At 44.3% G+C, this 24341-nt stretch overlaps 1 protein-coding gene across 1 annotated transcript in view; it reads right to left on the reverse strand.

Annotated features, from left to right (window-relative positions):
* Nucleotides 1–7061: 7061 nt before the first annotated feature.
* The window catches only part of LOC306943028 (sodium/potassium-transporting ATPase subunit alpha-2-like), a gene marked incomplete at both ends in the record, with an annotated part of 55378 nt that continues 38098 nt past the window's right edge, over nt 7062–24341 (reverse strand). The window contains 7 exons of the mRNA XM_079529233.1: nt 7062–7084; nt 7353–7476; nt 15961–16115; nt 17769–17937; nt 18896–19046; nt 19572–19708; nt 22248–22423. Coding sequence (XP_079385359.1) covers nt 7062–7084; nt 7353–7476; nt 15961–16115; nt 17769–17937; nt 18896–19046; nt 19572–19708; nt 22248–22423 — 935 coding nt within the window. The remainder of the gene's footprint in view (nt 7085–7352; nt 7477–15960; nt 16116–17768; nt 17938–18895; nt 19047–19571; nt 19709–22247; nt 22424–24341) is intronic.

A 24341-nucleotide genomic window follows, 5' to 3' on the forward strand; every position in this document is an offset into this window, starting at 1 on the left:
GCTCTTCTCTTTTTCCTCACTGCGTCGGTGTAGTCAGGCCAGAGAGACACATTCTTCCCCTGATAGGAGAGGGAACCTTGGGTAGCTTTGCGCAGCATCTCATCTCGGTCCCGGGTGTAGTGTACTTTCATAATGAACATACGAGGGGGGTCTCCCGGCGCCGGTTTTGGTCGCAATGATCTGTGAGCTCGGTCCAGTAAGGGAGCCTCAGGCAGCTGGAACAGTTCTTTTAAAAGTGCTGAAACAAACTCTGTCGGTCTCCCCTTTTCTAATCCCTCAGAAATTCCCACCAAACGCAGGTTTTGGCGTCTGGACCTATTTTCGGCATCTTCAGAACGTGCTTGTAGGGTTCGCACCTCTTCTTTAAGCCGGTCCACCGTGGTCTGAAGTTCTGTAACACAGTCACCGGTAAAAGTGGCGGATTTCTCTAACTCAAAGAGGCGCTCCTCATGTGAAGTTAGCGCGGCCTGTACGCCGGCAATTGAGGCGACCAGCTCGTGTTTTACAGACTTAATTTCGGCGTGCAGATCTTGGTTGGCTGATTCAATTTTAGCAAAAACAGAGTCTTTGAGTGAGTTCAGTGCCTTAGATAGCATTTTTGAAGTAAGTGCGCCTCCAGAGTCTTCCTCCTCGTCCAGGGTGCACTGGGACTTAGCTTTAGCAGAAGAAGCCGGTTCCATGTTAGCAGTAGCATTAGCCCCATTCTTTGAAGACTTGCCTCTGGGTACGGGGCTCATTGTAGCTTCGGTACTGTGACTTATTTATGACCAAACGGGTAAATAGATGTAATGTTGTTGTTTTGTTGGGTCCCACTTCAGTTAGGACAGATTTAAATGTAAAATATTAAATAGACCTTGCGGAGCTTGCAGAAAACGCGTCTACATCCTAGGCTCTAAATACAAATATTATACATTGAGTCACTGACTCAAGTCAGTTCTGACTCAAGGCAATTCTGACTAGACCCATTCACTCTTTGTATCATAACCAAGTTCATCTATTTTTGGCTATACTCTCTACACAAAGCATGAAGTGAGATGATAAAACGTCTCTCAAATGAGGCTTAACCCTAACCAAACCAAGCGACCATAGCTAATTAATAGACACATACTGATGTTAAACACATACTGTACAATGTTGCAGACATGTGTACAGTATGTGTTTAACATCAGTATGTGTCTATTAATTATCGTATCGTATCGTATCTTAAGATGTTAAGATACGGTGTTCCACATCAGATTTCATGCCATAGATGTATGCTTTTTTCCATACAATGTCCCTAGGGATCAGTTTAGTGACTAGTGATTTAGTTTAACCTGAATGTAATGGTTAAATGAGTGTTGGATATGTCCCAAAGGTTAATTTGTGTATGTACGCTAAAAAATAATGAGTATTTACTGTCACTGACTTTACTGTCTATTACTGACTACTAGTGATTTGTTCTGACTACACTATCAACACAGATCAGTGTAGATTTAGATAGGGATAGGAATCAAGAATATAATCTTAGAAGTAAAAATAATTCAAGGATAATTGATCCTAGTAGATGTTTTTGTATACATCGATAACCCCATGCATGTGTAGGAAATACACGTTTTCCCCCTAAAAACGTCTTATCATTATAAATAAAAATAAAAATTGTAGATAATTTGTAATATTGAGCAAGATCTTGTGTAGTGGATACAAATATATAGATGGAAACTAGACTAGATACTAGATAAAAACAGCCCCTGTCAGGTTGTGGGCCTCATGATAGCACTATAATGTGCTACATTATAGACCCTTTCTTCTCAGTCGTGGAGGGCAGCTGATGATTTGAACTATTCTGTTCCAAAAATAAAATGGGTTTTAGCAAAAACCACCTGTTGGTGACACTATGACCGCCTGATCTGGAAATGTATGAGTAGCGGGTCATGTCTGTGTACATTCACCTATTCCATCTAGCTACACGTTTAGTCATATACTTCAATGTCAAGTTTTTTTTGTTTGTTTGTTGTGTCTTGTCAATGTCTTTTATGGTTCGTGTTTTTGTTTGTCATGTATTGTTTTGTCTGGTGTGTAGCTTTTTTGATTTTGTATCGTATTGTTGTTGTCATTTTACTTGTTTTTGTTTACGTTTGTGTACATTTTTGTCAGGTTTTTTCTGCTGGTTGTATGGTTGTTGTTTGCTTTTGTATCATTTTTTGTGTATGTGCTGCTGAAGATAGATAGAATAGAATACAATTTTAGGCATTTTACCATATGAATTCCCGTAAAATCACATTTTTCAAAAGATTATCAACATGAAACATATGCTAACTAGTAACCTACCATCAATCCATCAGTGGAATATCTGTATGGTTAACCAATACATATGCACTATAGAGTTCTGTGTCTACATAAGATGTCCTACAGTCCTAACAATATGGGGACATATTGCTATCTATGGTACTGAAATCGTTTGCATGACTGGTTGATCAACATCTATAGAAATTGCCCACTAGGTGATATCATTAACTTTCACCATAATTGAAAACATATACTTATATTTCCCACACCGAGAGTCGAACCACTAGACCATATGGGGTTATGATGTACTACCTGTAATGTTTGGTTAATAACCTGATCATACAATGTCTGAAGACAATAATTACTGCTTGAACCACTGTTCCCTATGAGCATAACATGTATTACCATATTGTAATATAATTAGAGAGGACAGATATGTTACATGTAAGAGCCTCATCATGTCTGAAGGATACCAAATAATAGCAGAGAATATTGGATCCATGTAATACTGTAAAAACTGACAGTTACTGCTTACAAATAATCGTAAACACCTACGATTCTCATACTATTCTGTATGCTGTGTAATTGTTGCATTTGTATTTGGCTTGGCATTTTACAAACTCTCAAGAGTTAGAGATCTAATAAAGGTTATAATAAGGGTTTTTGGTTAACAGCTACACTGACACTAGGTCCCCTTACCCACTCAACACCCTCTGGTGGCCTCCGGGGGTTAGAAAAATGCATTAGGGGCTAGAATCAGATTTGTAGTGGTGATAAGCGGAATTGCACCATACAATACTTAAATTCACCGCCTATGTGCGGTGAAAAGCTGGTATTACACCCTTTGTGGTTCCGCACACGCATATTAACTTTCCCCATAATTGAAAACATATACTTATATTTCCCACACCGAGAGTCGAACCACTAGACCATATGGGGTTATGATGTACTACCTGTAATGTTTGATTAATAACCTGATCATACAATGTCTGAAGACAATAATTACTGCTTGAACCACTGTTCCCTATGAGCATAACATAACCATATTGTAATATAATTAGAGAGGACAGATATGTTACATGTAAGTGCCTCATCATGTCTGAAGGATACCAAATAATAGCAGAGAATATTGGATCCATGTAATACTGTAAAAACTGACAGTTACTGCTTACAAATAATCGTAAACACCTACGATTCTCATACTATTCTGTATGCTGTGTAATTGTTGCATTTGTATTTGGCTTGGCATTTTACAAACTCTCAAGAGTTAGAGATCTAATAAGGGTTTTGGTTAACAGCTACACTGACACTAGGTCCCCTTACCCACTCAACACCCTCTGGTGGCCTCCGGGGGTTAGAAAAATGCATTAGGGGCTAGAATCACATCAGATTTGTAGTGGTGATAAGCGGAATTGCACCATACAATACTTAAATTCACCGCCTATGTGCGGTGAAAAGTTGGTATTACACCCTTTGTGGTTCCGCACACGCACAAGGCAGCCAAATAGACATACAGCCAACCAACCAACCATACAGTTAGTTAACATCTCAAGAGTGAAATATCTAATGGGTTCCATTTGTCCCCCCACCTGTCGATAATAGACCTAGGTTGTAGACATAGTGATAGAAAATCAGTTAGACAGTAAACCAACCCCATAGAAAGCCATATAGATAGCCAGACTATACTATATACTTCTATACAGTCAGGTCCCTATACAGTGGGGCATTTGGTTACCATATCACCAATAGCATTGAGCAATGAAAGCCTGAGTTAGTCTAAAAAGTCTATAATACTAGTCTAGAGAATAGTCAATGCAACTATAGACTTGCTACATTTACTAGCAAAACATAACTCATGACCCCTATACTGGCTATCCCCAACATGCCTGATCATTATCCCCCTATAATCATAAAGCCTAGCTTCATTAAGAGCCCATTTGTTTGCCTGCTCTCCATGATTTAGCAGACTGTGAACCACCTAACCCATACTCTAGACCCAAAAATGAAATGTAGTGGTGTTAACCGGTATTACACCGATGAAATGCTCAGATCCTCTGTAGCAAAACCCTTGTAGGACCCCCTGAATGATTAACAATATATATATATATATATCAAAAAATAAATAGATACTACTAGGAGGCTGAAACCCTATGCATGTATGTAGTGGTGATCAGCTGAATTACACCTACATTACTTAGATCCAAAGTCTATGTATGTAATCCACCACACACGCCAGAGATATACAGATATACATACAGTCACCCAGGGTCCCACAGATGGATAGACAGTAAAATTCACCAACATGATGATGTCAGCCTGTCACTCAACCCCCACCAACCCAGCATGGCAACTCTGTGGATCACCCCCCCCTTACATCATAACCACAGCCAGTAGAACTACTTGACTGTCTAGTAGGCCAACTTCCTAAAAATCATTAGATCAGTATACCTGCTCAGACACAGATAACAGCACCCAAACAGCCAACAGTTGAGCTGTTAATAAAAATGAGGTAGTAGCTAACCACAAACAGACAACTGAGCAACAAGGTACTGGCCAACAAACTGTTGGTTCAACTGCTAATTCTACTCTAATGACAGAAACTGTTGTTGGTAAATGCGCTCATGCATACACACACACACACTTGTCCCCCCGATCAAAAAACCTCTATCAGTCATACACTCAACTCAGTGTACAAATAGCAGATCAACTAATTTGGTCATTTTTTAAATAAATTGAAAAAGTTTTTTCAGATATAAAATAATACATTTATATATATATATATATAACAACAGCGCCACCTAGGGGTCATATTATATTATGCCATGTCACTGTGATGTCATAGGAATGTAAAGAAAGGAATGTGCTCACTAGCGCCACCCAGTGGCCGTGGTCGGTACCAGCCCCCTCCATAGTACTACTACTCGGGTCTGGTTTGTATTTTGATATAATCACATGGGTGACGGGTTGGTCTACAGATCTGATTATTGGCGAGCGTGGCGGGAAGGGGTTGTCAAAATTGGATCTGTGCAGCCGATCTACGGCAATTAGGGGAAAAAAAGTATTACAATGGGTGATGCAGATATTAGAGGGGGAAAAGGGAGCAGACCAAGTACAGAGCCATGGGGCCCCCGGTCAACTAAGGCGCGATTCATACTCCTATTTTAGAGCCGAATAAAAGTCGGTTCAGCTCTGTAGAGCCTACAATGTGACGTCATTTGAGGTTCGGGGGGGGCGGGTACCGTCCTAAAGTCATCTCTTCGGTGCTACTGAAAATTTCTGACGAGACGAAATCATTTCGGCACTACAGCGGTAAATGAATCGGCCCTTAGTCTAGTGTATGGTAGGCTACAAAACAAAGGTAGTGTCATCATCAGATTCTTTCAAATGTACATTTTGTATACAGATCACACACAGGTCTGATCGAGGACAGCAGCCTACCCACAAACCAAGAATGTCAAGGTACAAACAACTAAATATGCAGAAACACGTTTAAAGAAATGCCTTTTCTAAAGCTGTATGTTTTCCTCCCGTCAAGACCCAAAAGCAGAACACACTGAAAAGGTCACGATCACGAACAGAAAAGCGCTTAGACAGGCCAACAGAACAACAAGCCCTTTGGCCTTGAGGAAAAAGCAGCTGAGAACCATTGATCTCAAACATCAAGGAGTAGATTTGAGCTGTACTGTCATTTTTTGCTGCATTCAGCCCTCAATCCTGGACTAATGAAGCCTTTTGACCTATTTAATAGCCTATGAAATTGGGCCAGCTCATGATTTTTTAACTAACTGCTCAGCCCATATTTATTCCTCAGACATCTATCAAGGTCTGGAAGGCCTGCAAAACATGAACTGGAACATTGGTTCCCAAACTTTCTTTAATAACGTACAACCGAACGAGCACAAAACATCCTTCCTGATATTGATTAATCTTTGTGTCTTTCTGTCTTAGCTTTTCTTTTTTTCTTTCCTTTCTTTTTTCATTATGGTCAATGTAGGGCAGAAACCTCCATGTTCTTTTTTTATTTATTTTTATATATCCCACGATTTTGTAACCCATTTTTCATCCGGTAATTACCTAAGCTGAAATCCTGGGCGCTACTCTCCTCTGCCAACCTGGGGAGAGCCCCGAACTGAGCTCATGCTTCCTAAAAGTAACAGTTTTGGACAGGTGAGGTTTCCACCCGACAAAGACAATATATTTTTTGTTTGTCTTTAATACTTAAAAACTCCTCCCAGGCCAGGCCTGGAAAAAACGTTGCAGTGAGCGAGCAGGCAACTTACGTATTTTTATTGGATTGTATTGCCATGCAGTATATTGGCATTTGGTTGTATCAAAAATAAATGGTGTAAGCTAGTTTCCAGATTATATATTTTACCTTATGGACACGGGATAGATTGTTGATGAGATGAGTAACCCCTAGAAGTACCCAAAGTGTACACCTCAGGGTAACTAGTACAGTACCTCCAATTGAGAAACACTGAACTATTGTAGTTCCACTGTCCTTTCTCTCCATTAGCTGCAAAGGTCAAAGCAGAATATTTGAGTTTGGAACATTTCCTCCTATATTGGCTCACGCCTCCTTCCTAATTTCAACCCCCCGCCCCCCTGCCCCAACCCCCCCTCCTCCTCTTTTGTCTTCTTTTACTGTCTGCTCCAAGTACCTAATCTTTTATGGAGGTACACCTCTGGACAGGAACTACCGGTGTGTCCGTTAAATGTCAATATTTGACATTTTTACGACTGTAACATTTATTTTTATGACTGGGACTCGGGTAATTGAGGCACAGTGCTGGCCATCACGGTGGCTCAGGGTTGAGACCTTGGGGGGACCTTGGGGACTTATGAGGACAGACGTAGTCCGCGCCATGCACCACCTCGGTCACCATGGGTGACCCAGCTTTCTACGCAGCTGCCCCTCTGCTGTGGAACTCACTCCCTGACCGACCAGCTAGGAGCTCCACAGATAAAACAGATTGTTTAATGCAAATGTTAAATTCTTACGCTTTATTCTATAAAAGGTATACTGTAGCACTTTGATGTTTGTTTCAAACAAGTGCAATAAAAAAGAATATTATTATTATTATTACCTATCTGGCCGTAGGCCATGCTGATGAGCCGCTCGTTGACCAGCTTGTCCGTCTTGGGGTTCCTAGGCTGGCGTTTCATGATGTCACTCTCCGCCGTCTCGTAGGCCAATGAGATGGCTGGAACCTGGGGGAGGGGGGGGGGGGGTGTTATAGATGTAATACTTTATTAGCACAGTAGTAGGTAGTAGTAGGGTCAAAGGCTATATGCTAAAAGGATAACACAAAAAGCCCCAGCTGGGGGCTTGTTGTCCATTGTGGTCCATCACTAATACATTATCGTCGCTGTCGGGCGGAAACCTCATAATGTCAAAAACTGTTACTTTTCAGGATTCAAATGTAAACAATCACACCTGTGTGAAGTGAGGGGCGCTCTTATCATACATCATCATACGTCATCTCATTATGGCCAAAATAGCCGATTTGCTCGTCTACATATGACGTAAACCTTCCTTTCATTGTCAATGGCAAATGTGACAAGAGTTCAGGACAAAAAAGCTGTATATAGGCAAAAATAGCAAAAATAGCAGATCTACAAGCTCAAAACTTGTCGCTTCCCGGCGCGTTTCTATAGCTTGTGGATATGCTGCTGTTGATGCTTTTGTGTGTGACGCTGTGTAGTGTGATCAAGTAGGGCGTTAAATGCATTTCAGTAGCATCATCTATACAGGTATGTTTACAGAGGAAGGAGGGGTAGGGGTGGAGGGACAGGGAATGCTATACTCTAAAGGATGAATTCAACTATGCACTTGTATTTTGAGACCAGCCATTCTTTTTTTTTAATGCTATTTTTTGGGTGTTTTTTGTCTTTATTGATAGGGTACAGTAGTTAGACAGAGATGGGGAGTGACACGCGGCAAAGGCCGTCGGGCTCGGGAGTCGAACCCGCTGCACGCCGTCCGGCTGGCTTGGCAGCCTAGGTGCCCAGACGGTTGAGCTAACCGTCCGGGCCATCAGCCATTCTTTTAGTTTAGTTTTGAGGGGGAGGGGGCGGGATATAAATGATGTGAAAATAATTCTTAATCTGTCAAACAATTTTAAATATATATTTCTATGTATTTCCCAAATTGCAGAAAAACAACAGATCTACAAGATCTCAACGTGTCGCATAGCGCCGAAGTTCTAAAAGAGGGCTTATGTGGTTCTTCTAAGGACAGTACGTGTACAGGAACTAACACAGCTGGTGTTATTGCAGAAGAATGGCGCGCATTTACATATCATCATTTCTCTCCCCGTAATGAGATGAACCTACTGTTATGAAATGATTGGATTGGTTAGAATTAAAACATATGGCACATCTGATTTATGTTTCTAAACATTAAACATTATCAATCTTTAAAAAAAAGAGCTAACATATGGTATTCAAGTATATTGGAAGGCTACAAAATCTCTTTAGACTGCGTCCGCCTAACACTCACACTGTTTGTTTCCAAGAATAGACGGACATACGACACACTGCACGCTGAGCTCACAACACATTTCAGCTCTCAATTACTGTCATGATGAAGAGAGGAGAGACACAGACACAGAGAGAGGGTGATAGAGGGTGAGAGAGAGAGAGAGAGAGAGAGAGAGCATGGGAATCTCTAGAGAATGGGTGAGAGAGACTGTCTCAGAGAGACAGAGCATGAGAGAGAGAGACACCATACGAGAGACAGGCGGTGAAAGATTCCCAGACATGATTCATAATATTTCAGTCTATATATCGGCAGGGCTTTGGCAGGCGAGCAGCAGAGCAATATATGTGACTTATGGGAGGAAATCTGTGGGATTTAGGTAGGATTTAGGGGTGGGGACTTCACCCAGCGTGACAGCCACTATGTGACACTATGTTTGTTTTGGTCTGGAGTCTAGACCGAAACTAACTGAATAGCAAAGAGCAAAATGTCCTGCACTGTAAAATGATGAGTGTTGACATTGAACAGCGTAACGATGCCTAGTGTACCTATCCTGGAGTGAACATTCAGACAAAATAGAAGATCTACAAGCTCTTGTGAGTTTATAGGACTATTGCAGACCTGAGATTATAGATTTCTTTGGTGTAGAAGGAGGGATTTGGTGTAGGTCTAGTTTAGACTCAATGAGTATTATTATATATATATAGGTCTCAAGTGGTGTTAAGTCAGAGTGTACAAATGGACCTGAAAGGTGTCCGTCAGGGCTGGACTGGGTCAAAAATTCGGCCCTGACATTTGGCCCAGACAGACTCACCAAAACCGGCACACAGATACTGCAGATTCTATCGCTCCGCTCCGTCGAGGCACATACAAACAAACAAGCCACTTTTACTCCATGTTCTGATAATTAGTCTGTTACAATTAAATGAACACTCAGCATTTTATTGTGTGGCATTTGCACCTTATTTTTTCTTTAAGATTAAAGTCATGTATTGTGCAGTCATGTTAGTGAGACATAATATGCTCCGCTTGGTACTAACTATATAATTACAGGCTAAAACAACATCATAAAGAGAATGTACAGTATGATGTATGACAGGGGAGAATAATCTAGCAGTCAGCATATATAGTGAATACCCAGCTTTGTGTGGAGAGAACGAGAGCTGTGCCTGTGTGTGTGTGTATGAGAGAGAGAGAGCGAGAGAGAGCACACATGAGAGAGGGAGAGAGAAAAGTGTGTGAGAGCAAGGAAGTCCACGGCATCCCAATTCTCAAATTTGATGTCTCCCCTTTTAAAACGATGCTACATCTATAACATGGATAGCACATGTTTTGCAGCTAGCCTTTTCCACTGAGTATAGCACCTGCTATAAATACTCATAGCTCACTCAAAGCACAGCCTGTCACCGATAGATCTCTGCATGGCCCTGCAGCCTGTAGCCTAGAGCCAAACTAAGCTGTTAACAAGCTGTTAACAACTGCAGGAGCAGCGATGGCGGCAGAGAAAACTTACTGTATATAATGGTTCCTCAGTCCTCACAAGGACTAGTCTATTAAGTCCTTACGTTTCTTAGATATTTGTTTCTTTTATGGAACTCAGACATATTTTGCACTGACCATCCTACTACAGTATCGCCTACTGTAAGATTCAGGGGTCATCGCCGTGCTGGCTTGTGGTGGACATTTTTTCAAAATTCCATTTGTGCCACGGACATACAAAATGAGTGGACGGACAATTATCAGAAACACAAAGAGATAGCCCTGAATGACCATAACAGCTCTGTAAATCTGAGAGTGTACAAATGGGTACATTTGGTTCCATTTGTACACTCTGAGTTATGGGGATCCTTGCAAATATTTGAGAACCATTAGTACTAGTGGTATATAAATATGACACTACTACACTAGTACAGTCAGTGTCATACACATTCAGAAGAAAACCTGGAGAATTGACATTTAGTAATTTGGTGTTATTATCAAAATAAGAACATTTTAATGGTGTGTAAGGAATCAAATCTTTGCCACAATTGTCTGTGCACGGACAAGTTGATGACCCCTGGTAAAATGACATTGGATTGTCATTCTGTCATCCGGTGACATTGGATCCAGTGTCATTGGATGACCCCCCCCCCACACACACACACACACACACACACACACACACACACACACACACACACACACACACACACACACACACACACACACACACACACACACACACACACACACACACACACACACACACACACACACACACACACACACACACACACACACACACACACACACACACACACACCCCTCGTGGTTTGACCTATCAATCATCTGAACTTGTATTGACCAGTGACTGGATGTGGTACGGAGTTGAGGGAGTAGATTTTTCCCTTTCCCTGAATCTGTTTATTGTAATGTCTTTTGCCATGGGCTATGGAAGCTGTAGTGGTAACGCAGGCGGTCCCACAGCCTGGACAGATGGGTTTATTGGTTTATTGGGTGGTTGTGGTATAAAGGCTGGTGTGCATGATTTGGGGTGTGTGGAAACGATGGGAGTGTTTCATGGGAGCTGTGCCAAGGTTCATTGATCGGCAGGTGTTTTCCAAATGTATAATTGTACTATCCTCTTTAGTAGGGCGCTAAACCCGGGCTATGGGCTGTGCACGCACGCACGCACACACGCACGCACGCACACACGCACGCACGCACGCACGCACGCACGCACGCACGCACGCACGCACGCACGCACGCAAGCACGCACGCACGCACGCACGCACGCACGCACGCACGCACGCACGCACGCTCGCACATACGTCTACAGTAGTGGTTCTCAACCTGTGGGCCAGGATCCACGGGAGGGCCGTGATGATGTTGCAAGAGGGCCACCAACTAACTGGCAAAACACTAAGACGTTAGTGTCAGCCGAAAGGCTGCTGTGTTAAGTGGTCAGATGGGTGGGCTACAAACACTTTTCAAGTGGGCCCTGATACAGAACATTTTGAGAGGGACTTTGATTTAAACGCATGGCAAGCTCTGGACCCAGCAAGGTTAGACTTGACCCACCAATATAATCCTGTTGTTGTTCAGGTGTGTGTGTGTGTGTGTGTGTGTGTGTGTGTGTGTGTGTGTGTGTGTGTGTGTGTGTGTGTGTGTGTGTGTGTGTGTGTGTGTGTGTGTGTGTGTGTGTGTGTGTGGGTGTAGTCAATAAAGCACAGACGCTTTAATTACAAAGCCGTCTCATCAATTGTGTCGGCAAGAAGCCACAATAGCACTCAGCGGGCTACAGTGACAAAATGACCAATCTGTGGATGGATGGAGACTTACTTATTCTCATTCATTTTTCTCCATAGTGGGTTGGTCAATCCATCTGAATTTAGACAGCAACACTGAGCAACATTTCAAACCTTTTAACTGTTTGTTCACATGTTTTATTACGGATTATGGGCTCTGTAGTTAGTCATTAGCCTGGCTTTGGCCATACTGATAACGTGGATTCACTTACGCTTCCCCCCCACCGGGCAGGAGCGTGAGTGAATCCACTTCCCCCCCACCGGGCAGGAGCGTGAGTGAATCCACTTCCCCCCCACTGGGCAGGAGCGTGAGTGAATCCACTTCCCCCCCACTGGGCAGGAGCGTGAGTGAATCCACTTCCCCCCCACCGGGCAGGAGCGTGAGTGAATCCACGCCGTGTCTGACCAAACCAGGCTAGTTAGTCATGGTTGCGGTCCCAAGCAGTGGTGGAAAAAGCACTCACATTTTGTACTTAAGTAAAAGTATCAATACTGCAGTGTAGAAATAGTCTGTTACAAGTGTAAAATGTACTTAAAGTACAAAAGTACTCATTATGCAGAATGTCTCATTTCAAGTTTTCAAATGTCTAAAAAATTATAATTGACAAGCTTGCAATGCGTCGCATGCTTGTAAATCGGCGATTTTCAAATGGCCGAAATGTATATTTCTGAAGTGGTTTGTAATAACAATCAAAATCTACAAAGTAACTAGTAGGCTTAACTAACATTTGCAAATAATTGTGGAGTAAAAGTACAATTTGGATCCGAGATGTAGTGGAGTAGAAGTAAAAGTATTGGAAATTGGAAATACTCAAGTAAAGTACAAATACCTCACAATTGTACTTACTGTAAGTACAGTACTTAAGTAAATGTACTTAGTTACTTTACACCACTGGGCCCAAGTCTGGGTGTGGACTAGTGGTTATTAACTTGTGGCAAAGTGTTGAAGAGCAGGTTGAAAACCTCCCTTACTCACAACAGACTCATATTGTAACAGCATAATAATATAACAGCTGCAACCATCTAATTTCATTCCAAGCCAGAGTATGTATTATGGAGATTTCCATTATGTCCCTCCTTCTTACACAGCGTTTGGGTGCACTTTCAAGAAAACGTTTTGTACGCAATAAAAGGTGATGCTTTTGAACATCAAACCAGTTATCTTAAAAGCAAAAAATCTCGACCCAGAAATGAGCATATTACACTCCTTATGATCTTCCATTGCTTATATAAACATTTATATAAATCTCTCCCCGCTAGCTAGAAACCTACCGAATCTCGTCTTTGATGTCGCCAGACTAAATCTGGAACGCTTCCATATAGACAGCAGAGAGGATTTTTTTACATAAGCTGTAGGGGTTCCCCAGCAATAAACTATATGGTCAATTCATTAAAAATGTATTTTTTACTAGCTCATGCTTATGCAGTCCATGTTTAATACAGAACATTCCTTCTACTTTGTGTCTAACACGGATGTGATTTTAGGTTTGTCTTATGGGAGACTGCGTTCATTTAGAATGTAGAGTAAGTCAGATGAAGCTTAACGCTGTTAGAAACGGAATGAAGAGATAACGTGTCTCATACAGTCTTTTGTCTTCGCTTTCATTTTAACGGTGACAGAGTGTGCCTGTCCACGAAAAGCAGCTTGTCTCTGCAAGTTGCTTTTGACACCATCAGGAATACATTTGGAGTGTAGTGGGATTGGAAATGACACTGACAAGGAAGAGAGAGAGGAGACAGTAATACAGAACTTGAGTCTCTCTCTCTCTCTCTGCATCAAACCCATGTTGGCAGTGAGCCAAGAAAAACAAATATTCCACTGTGATTCTTTTCAAAGTAGACTCTTTGGATAAAGGGCTGTTTCCAGGACACTGTTCCATCTAGGTATTATTTTTAATGTTACTTAACCCATTCAATCCGGGAAAGCATCTGTGTAATTTTAGATTATTGCGACCGAAGGTCGCAGTTAACTATGGAATCGTGCATTTCCCGTCACTGTGTTGTTTGGTTGGTTGGTCACCCTCGCATCACGTGACATAATCTGGGATGGATATCATCAATATTAAGCCCATATATGGAGATCCCTGATGTCATCAATATTGGCCAGCAACTCTACATCTGACCTCAAACCGCAAACCCTTAGATCTTCATATATGCAGCTGACCTGTTCTGACATTCCATATGTTGATCCTTCCCCAGCAATCCTTCCTATTCGATGGCTCCCTTTTGACTGATACCTGTCCATTTCAACTCTAGATGGGCCTGCCCCAAAGTTATTAGTAATAGCCCAGCAGCCGGCGAAAACTAGAGTACTCAACAGGCCCGAACATTAAGGCCCGGCCCGACCTGGGCCCTCATCAAACCCTGTACACTCAAGACACTGCCTCCCCTGCCACCCTTAAATCTCCATATATGGAGCTGACCTGTTCTTTTTTTTTTTTTGCAAATCTTTTTAACTCAAATCTTTGCTTCTGATGGTCCCTGGGCTGGAACTAAATATTTTATTTGGATGGGGGGTTAGGATTTAGATTTTTTTGTATCTGCCTCTTATCAGGTCTTATTGGGTTAAAGGCACCTGCCATACGCTAATGGTGCCACCATTAAGCTGTAGTGCTGTGGCGAGGTCACGCCCATCACTGTTGGCATGGATCACATGCCTCTTCTCTGACTACATCCTCTCCTCCTCTACACTCTCTCTCTCTTCTCTGACTACATCCTCTCCTCCTCTACACTCTCTCTCTCTTCTCTGACTACATCCTCTCCTCCTCTACACTCTCTCTCTCTTCTCTGACTACATCCTCTCCTCCTCTACACTCTCTCTCTCTTCTCTGACTACATCCTCTCCTCCTCTACACTCTCTCTCTCTCTTCTCTGACTACATCCTCTCCTCCTCTACACTCTCTCTCTCTTCTCTGACTACATCCTCTCCTCCTCTACACTCTCTCTCTCTTCTCTGACTACATCCTCTCCTCCTCTACACTCTCTCTCTCTTCTCTGACTACATCCTCTCCTCCTCTACACTCTCTCTCTTCTCTGACTACATCCTCTCCTCCTTTACACTCTCTCTCTTCTCTGACTACATCCTCTCCTCCTCTACACTCTCTCTCTCGTCTCCCGTCTTTCATATTTTTCAATACAATTCACGACAGCACCACAAAGTGGAGTGGACTGTTGACGCTTCCCTTCAAAACGTTTTCACTGCGGGTGTTGGGAGGGGGGAGATATAACCGCGAGGCATGCCTCACATGCCTCACACAGCTGCAGAGCCATAAGAAAAATCAAGCTGGCATTATGGAGCAGGATAAAAAACATATACTGCTGCTCAGCTCATGTACTGCTGGGTGGTATGAAATACGACTACAGCAGCGGTGTCAATGTTTACGTTTGTAAAATAAAGGTTATGGCTGCACAAATGTCAACAAGTGACATTTATCAAAAGCCCTCGTATGTCTTTACACACCGTGGTGATACCCCCAGACAAACCTGTGGGCCAGTGGAAAATAGCCAACCTATACAATAAGCTCACAACGCATAGCAACGCATTGTGTTGTGAGCATGTAGGCCTGCTCTTTGTGCTATTTCTGAAACGTTTTCACCTATTAATGACAGCTTTAAAGTGGTGGGTTTTATAGAAAGTTATAGTGTTAAGAGGAGCTTGTGTGACTAAATAATAACTACATTGGTACAAAGGTTATTTTTTCTCCATTTCCTGAAAAGCAACGGTTTTTGACATACAAGGTTTCCACTTTTTCTGTGCACACACACAGAGATGCGTGCGTGGCGCACAACATGGATCAGATAGGAAGGGCACACAGGAGATTGGAGACCAAAGGGAACAGATAGCGGTCGATGGCGCATCCAGCGTTATAAGTGGAGGGCTTGTTATGAGTGCGTGTCGGCAGCGTGCATGCAGGCCTCAGTTCTCACCATGTCGGTGCCCAGGTCGATACAGAGGATGGTAACGGTTCCCAGAGGGAGGGGAACGCTGAAGATGATGAAGAGGAGGAATGGAGTGATCTCCGGGATGTTGCTAGTCAGAGTGTAGGCGATGGACTTCTTCAGGTTATCAAAGATCAGACGGCCTGCGGGAGCAGAGAGAGAGAGAGAGAGAGAGAGATAGAGAGAGAGAGAGAGAGAGAGAGAGAGAGAGGAACCGTGGAAATGTATTAACAAGTGTTGTGACTACATACATGTTGGATCCATTGGAACGCAGCAGGTTATTTTTTCAATTTCCTGAGAAGGGTTGGCTGGTTGACATTTAGGTTAATTCGTTTGTGTGTGAGTGTGTGTGTGTGTGTGTGTGTGTGTGTGTGTGTGTGTGTGTGTGTGTGTGTGTGTGTGTGTGTGTGTGTGTGTGTGTGTGTGTGTGTGTGTGTGTGTGTGAGTGTGTGTGTATTTGTGTGTGAAGACTAGAAGACATATACCATACACACAGTATATGATGATATATCCAGTTGAAAAACCCACTGATTAACTCACATCAGTAGAATGTAGTAAATCCCTTATATTTCATAAACTGCCATACCGCCTTAACTCCCTTTCATATCTTCTTTCAATCCTTCTTTCCTCCTTTAAGTCCTCCTTCCTCGCCTTAAGCCTCTCCATCACTCCTCCTTCCTCTACACCACCCTCTGACCCTCTCTTTAACAGCGCTGGATATAGTAAGTACATTTACTGTACTCATGGAATAAAGCAATAATAAAACCTCAAGGCTGAAAATGTAATGATGATGTTTTAGGCAGACCAGACATCATGACATTTCTGAGACCACTCAGGTTTCCGGAAGATGCTCCAAAGCGTTGTGAGCTTGTAGATCGGCTATTTTCGGTGCGCAACATGCTCTCACAGAATACACGCTGGCTTCTATGGAATCCAAATGACTGAAATCAGTCGTGGCAACTGAGAACTTTAATCTATGTGTACTTAAGTACAATTTTTAGGTATTTGTACTTTGTCCAAGTATTGTATACTCCACTTAATTTGAAAACTTTAGTTATACATTCCATTTGAAAATAGCCGATCTTACAAGCTCTTTCAAATTATTTGTATCATTGTTTTGTATACAACTTGAATTGAGACATTCTGCAGTACATTTTGAGTACTTTTACTTTTGGTAAAAGTACATTTGATGCCAATACTGTTGTACTATTTTGACTTTTACTTGTAACAGAGCTAGTATTTCTATTGCAGTATTGATACTTTTACTTAAGTAAAACATTTGAGTATGTTTTCCACCACTGCTCTTCAACCCCCCCCCCCCCCCTCTCTCTCCCCTCATCCTTCCACAACACACCACCCTCTGACCCTCCCCCCCTCCTCACCCTCCTCTCTTAAAACTCCCCCACCTCACCCGCCTCCTCTCTTCAACCCCCCTCCTCCTCTCTCTCCCCTCATCCTTCCGCAACACACCACCCTCTGACCCTCCCCCCCCCCTCCTCACCCTCCTCTCTTCAACCTCCCCCTCCTCACCCGCCTCCTCTCTTCAACCCCCCCCCTCCTCTCTCTCCCCTCATCCTTCCGCAACACACCACCATCTGACCCCCCCCCCCCCTCACCCTCCTCAATTCAACCTCCCCCTCCTCACCCACCTCCTCTCTTCAACCCCCCCCCCCCCTCCTCTCTCCCCTCATCCTTCCGCAACACACCACCCTCTGACCCTCCCCCCCCTCCTCACCCTCCTCTCTTCAACCTCCCCCTCCTCACCCGCCTCCTCTCTTCAACCCCCCCTTCCTCACCCTCCTCCACTCCGGTGACGATAGAGGCGAAGTTGTCATCCAGGAGGATCATGTCAGCCGCCTGCTTGGACACGTCGGAGCCAGCGATCCCCATGGCGACCCCGATGTCAGCCTTCTTCAGGGCGGGAGAGTCGTTGACCCCGTCGCCCGTCACCGCCACGATGGCGCCCTGCGTGGGGGGAGGGGCAGACGGACCCCGGGACAGGAGGGGAGGTAGAACGGAAGAGAAGGCGTTGAGATGGGGAGTAGTCCCGAGAGTACACACACACACACACACACGCGCACACGCACACACACGCGCACACGCACACGCACACGCACACACACACACACACACACACACAGCAGCTTGGCAAGATAAGTGGCATGATTAAGCCTCATTTCATGTCAGAGGCTTAATCATGTCTTTTCAAAAGAGGCCCCAGAGAGATTAAATGAAATATGGAATAGAGTCGGATTTATTGAGGGAGAATGACTGGAGGGGGTCAATTATAGGGTGACCTGCACATGTGTGAGCACCGCCGTGCGTGTGACATGTGCACACACAGTGCATGTGTACACACATGCACACATGACATGCACAGTGTGCACGCGACAGACAGTCATATGAATTTAATATGACATCCTGCCATCAAACTTGTAGATTATTAAGTGGACCTCATTTGCATTCTTCAGACATCGCATATGCACACATTAATATTATACTGTACAATGTGCATGCAGTATTCAGTAACATGCAGTTAGCAATATAATATAAGCTGACTATGATGTGCACTGTCGTACAGAGACTTTGTATCTCTATACTTCATGCTTTTATGTTTTCTTTAGTCTGTGATGCATTTTGAGCTTGTGAGATCAACTCATTTTGCTACTTTTGTGTGACACAGAATGACGAAGTAGGGCAAAGTAGCAAAATATAATTCAGTTATCCAATCCAATTATAAAATAGCAAAAATAGCGGATCAACAATCTCAAAACGTTTTTAACTTGTAGATCTATGTAGGCTATTTTAGCTACTTTTGTGTGACAGTGTGGAAATACAGTGACCCTATACTAGTGTGGAAATACAGTGGCCCTCTCCATTATCAACGTTTCCCACCCCAGCTATGTATAGGCCCTATAGTCACCTGTCTCTGGCAGCCCTCCACTATGATGAGCTTCTGCTGAGGCGAGGTGCGAGCGAACACGATCTCAGTGTGGTTTCTGAGCAGGTCATCCAGGTACTCCGAGGTCATGTCCTTCAGGTCCGACCCGTGTACCACACACGCCTTGGCATCCCTGCCAGGGGGAGGGTGCACACGCGTAAACAAAGACACACACGCACACACACACACACACACACACACACACACACACACACACACACACACACACACACACACACACACACACACACACACACACACACACACACACACACACACACACACACACACACACACACGTGAATGCACACAGAGAGAGAAAGAGAGAGCCAGAGAAGATTATGCAAACGGAGGCACTGACATTTCCGCGAATGAACTTGGTGTTTGCGTTGCATTACGTTTCCCTCCTCTGCGTCTCTCTCGCTCTCAAGCGTGCGTGTGCACACGCACACACACACACACACACACACACACACACTTGAGCACATGCTCAGGACAGAGTCAGTGACACATAGAATACACACACACACGCACCGACAGCACAAACAAACATTCATCTGCGTGTGTGTGTGTGTGTGCGTGCGACGTGCGTACATACACACGCACACGCACACGCACACGCACACGCACACGCACACACACACACACACACACACACCTGGGGTTGACTTCGCTCAGGGGAATGTTGAGGCGCGCGGCGATGTCCTCCACCGTCTCGGTGCCCTCGGAGATGATGCCCACGCCTTTGGCGATGGCCTTGGCCGTGATTGGGTGGTCCCCGGTTACCATGATCACCTGACCACGCAAACAGAGCAAGAGCCATACATCACGCGGTATTATCACAATAAAACCTGGCTGTATTTCACCCGCGTGTCATCGCTCTCAGCATCGCAAGAGCTATGTTGCCCCGAGGCCTATAAGTCACCTGAGTGGCCCCTGTTGATGCTGCCGGAGCACTGCACCTATACTCACTGTCAGCCTTAAGCTACCCCTTCTATTGGGGGGGGGGGGGGGGGGTTCTGTTGGGTGGAAACCTTGTATGTCAAAAACCTAGAGTTAAACTAGAGGGCGGACGGCCCCGCCCCCAGCTATTCATTTCAATGGAAGTTGCTCAGTGGCGTTTTGAAGTACCATGGAAGAACGCTCTACTTCCGCATTTTCTTAATTTGGCCACCAAAATTTGTTGCCCAAAATGCGGAAGTGCTAAAACCTTCACGAACGCTCGCCTGAATCCATTCATGAACGAGCACCCTGATGTGTTAAACCCTGCAGCTGCGCACTCTTTTGCACATGCATGTACTTTATTTGCCCGCCTGCAATTCCAGCTGTGGCCAGTAGGGAATTGGGGCGGCTTTATAACGTTTCCCAGCTTATCTGGGGGCCTGGTCCAAAATGGTTTCAGGACATTTTCAGGAAATGTAATTTAACATTTAGTCACAAGCTCTAGGTAATACTTTTCGTTTGATCAATATTTATAAAACCGACAGGCACACTTAAGAGTGGCTCAGGGTGCAGTTGGGAAACGGAAGGTTCCCAGTTCGATCGCGGGCCCCGCAGAGATAGTGCCCAAGTGTCCTTGAGCAAGACCACTGGACCCCTAATTGCTCCCAATGAGCAGGTTGGTGCCTTGCATGGTTTCCTCAGCCGTCGGCGTGGGAATGTGTGTGTGAATGTAATGCACATTGTAAGTATAGGAAATATAGAGCTGTGGATATAAAGGCGCTATATATAAATGCACCATTTAGCATTTACAGTGCATTGCGATGTGACACGTCGTGAGCTAGTAGATTGGCTATTTTATCGATACTTTTCTGACACACTCTTGTATAACAAAGTATACTATAGGCATTCATTTATGAAGGAAAAAAACATTAAAGCTTGAAGCACCGAGATACAAGGTTTCTGCACGACAGCGACGATATTCCAGTATTATAAAAACATCGGGCGGACAGCAACAGGTGGTGGAGTCATTTGCATGACTCCTGCGGGACTGTGAATAGTGTAGCTCATCTGGCATCTGGTACCTTTTGTTATACAAAATGCACCTCTCTTGGAGCTTGTTAGGGATTGAGTGCTTTGCTCAAAGGCACAGGATCAGGGCTTTCAACAGCTCCGGAACCACCTGGGTCAAAATGCAGCATGTGGGCTGCGTGTGTCCCCAGGCACTACCTAACCGTTGAGTCCAAAAACTGTAAAAGACCCCCTTCTCCCAATTAGTAATTGTGCCAATTAACTCTCCCCACATTTCTGTGATTTTGCCACTAGCGTTTGCCATACTGGCTCATCAGCAAGCGGCTCCATCCTACTCCATTCTGTCCAACACCCCCCTGACAGCCGCCACACCAGCCCGTATACGGAGCTGCTAGCGCCACGACAAAAGATCACCTTCCGTGCCCCCCCCGCCCCCCCACCCCAGTCCCCCCAGCCCAGTCCCCCCAGCCCCCCCAGCGCTGGGGGCGTGTTCTCTCCTCCGTGTCATCAGGCGAAAGGGCTTTTCTGTGTGGAGTTTGCATGTTCTCCCCGTGTCCCCTAGGGTAGGTACACTCACAAAAAACATGCAGTAATCCTGGTCTCTAAACTACCTCCCCCTGGCCAGCCGGGGCACTTGATGGAGGGGAAAGGAACTGGTCAGACATGTGACGTGTCCATGCGCTACGTCCGACTGCATGGGGAAACTCTCCTCTGTCAGGTGAAAAGAAGCAGCTTGGCCCATTTGTTTTGGTGAAAAAAAATGGGCTGCAAAATCGTGGGATAAAAATGTATATATAAAAAGATCACCTTCCCTGCCTGGCTTCACACCCACGAACCCTGGACGCCTATGTGGAGAGGTACATTAGCGCTGCGCCATCCGAGTGAGCGCCGTAAGACATTTCAATGACTGTGTGGTTATATCTCTATCTACTCTTATACTCACACCTTTGTTATAGAAAAACGCCTCGTCTGCGAGCGAGCCTCCATTAAAGGTGCATCACAGAGGTCTTAATTACATTTCAGTATCTTTCTTTGAGCATTAGACCTCGTCGTGCCATGTACATCGATCAAGAGATGCTCTCTTTCACAGAAGCCGTACCTGTAACCACATTAATCACACCTCTCCGACTAAAAGAGCTCAGATCGAATGTTGCTCCGCCTGATCCCGTTTTTGTCAGCGACGGTTTTGCGATCTGAAAAGAAACCCAATCAGTGGTCCAACGCTCTGAGAACCATGATGGATGAGGCCCCCAGGAGAGAGAGAGAGAGCGAAAAGGCCCCTTTTTCCCAACCGGTTTAGTGGAACAGGCGAAATCAGCCAACAGCTCTCCCTGGAATTATGGACTGAAGCGGAACCAATCACCTTAATGCCGGCGGAGCGGCATTTGCCCACAGCGTCGGGGACGGCGGCGCGCGGTGGATCAATCATGGAGATCAGGCCCAGGAAGCAGAGCCCCTCTGTGGGGAAGTTTTGGTCCTCCACGTCGAAGGCGAAGCCCCGGGGGAACTGGGAGGGGGACAGGTTGAAGTGGCAGAAGCCTGGACCAAGAAGAGGACACAGGAAATGTGGGTGAGGGGGGGGGGAGACACCGGTTATTTTCACAGACCTGAGGCCAATTCTACACATTCTATCAGTCTCTATGTTCTCACACTTTCAAGATTTTTCTCACATGTTCAAAAATAGACAGATGACACATTACACGGATGCTTTCCTGGGTTTTAATTGGTTTAATGATTTTAGGATTGCTTGCTGCAATGTCTTTTTTGATTTGTTGGATTATGTACGATGACAAGAGCGCCCCTCACTTCACACGGGTGTGATTTTTATTATTATTGGTATAGCGAGTCCACTGTTGTTATTATGGTAATTATTCCTGGTGCCGTTTGCCCTCTAGGCTGTGACATGGGGTCAATACATCATCATGGAGTAGAGAGCTCACACTGTTTCTCCAGGAACAGTACTTTTATTGTCATTATTCCAATCCTTGTTGTTTTGTACCTTTAACCAGTTAAGCCCTATAGATTGAAATCCTTATTCCTTACAGGTCAATTTCTTCACTTTCGGCTAAACAAACAATCAGAATTCAGCGCCTCCTCTCTCAGCACTCTCTTTACTACATTATGTAACCCTGCTGACTGTAATACCACTTTATTAGGCAGCACAGTAACCTGCAGAGGGATGGGTCACAGGTCACACAATTCAATTCCACTTATCCTGTTAAGGTGTCCTGTACAGTGTACACATTACAAGCAACCTTAGATGGAGTGGGAACAATAAGAAAGAAAGAAAAAGGAAAAAAACTGTTTTCAGCACCTTGGACAGCGACAAGGGGATCCCTGGGTACACAAGGCAAGAAACATGCATTCCAGCTTGCACATTGTCCATTTTCTCCTTAAATGTAGAATTGTAAAATTATAGTTCAGTCAGACAACTCACGAATAGATTTACCAATATTTATTACAGAATGAATAATGAGTGTGCATATGATATTTGACTTGGCGTTCGGCTGGATTTCCTCCCTGCTCGGCACGATTAAGCACCAACATAAAACATTAAGAGCAGGGAGATAGATAAAAAAACCCATAGGGAGCATAAATAACAGAGCCCACCGGTGGTGCTGGGGTGGTGGTGGGAAAAAACATCACATACAACCAGGAACCATATGCAGAGGAAGGCAGGAAGAGCATGCAGTCTAGTGAGCTTAAGTAGTCCGCCCAATTGGTCAGCTGACTGCCGCATCGGCGAATGACGTGTGGGACTTGCACACACTTGTACGCCCACATAGTAATGCAGCATGTTAACCCCTTGAGTATAGTATAGTATGCGCCTTTGAGCATGACTGAACTAACTTCGCAGGCTACGTCTCATGAAAAATGTACTGCATATATTTGAATGACAATGAACATTTGTCCGAGCAAATACTGCATGGTATTGGCAACCACAATGCAAGATGCCTAACTTCATATTCTCTGTGTTGCATGGGGGGGGGGGGATGAAATCTCAATTCCACAGTTGATGAGTTTCATAGTTTCAATATGTACTGGAGGTAATCAAGTGTAGTAACCCCCAGGGTCTCTTAGACTCATTCAAAATACATTATTTCGACCTTATTTGAAAGCGCCACCATACAGCACCCCCACTCTGCCCTGGAGTATACGCTCACTCTCGCAACCCTGTACCGTCTAAAGCGAACAAAAAGTACCTAAAAAAAACGTAATTAAAACATTCCGAGATTCATGATTATTAAACTGACTTTCTGCAGACAAACTGATTTCGATCCCAGCTGCTGCAATATGCAAATGTGATGTAATTAGACGGCACATTTGCCAGATGCTGATCTAAAATACCGTATTACAATATCTCTCCGTTCTTCTGATGACCAAGCATTGGGGCTAAACTTGTTTTCACTTTTGGACTCCTAAAATGAGCCTAAATTATTTCTAATCTATTCCAACG

This window comes from Electrona antarctica (genome assembly GCF_951216825.1).
Source record: "Electrona antarctica genome assembly, chromosome: 19".
Lineage (NCBI taxonomy): Eukaryota > Metazoa > Chordata > Actinopteri > Myctophiformes > Myctophidae > Electrona > Electrona antarctica.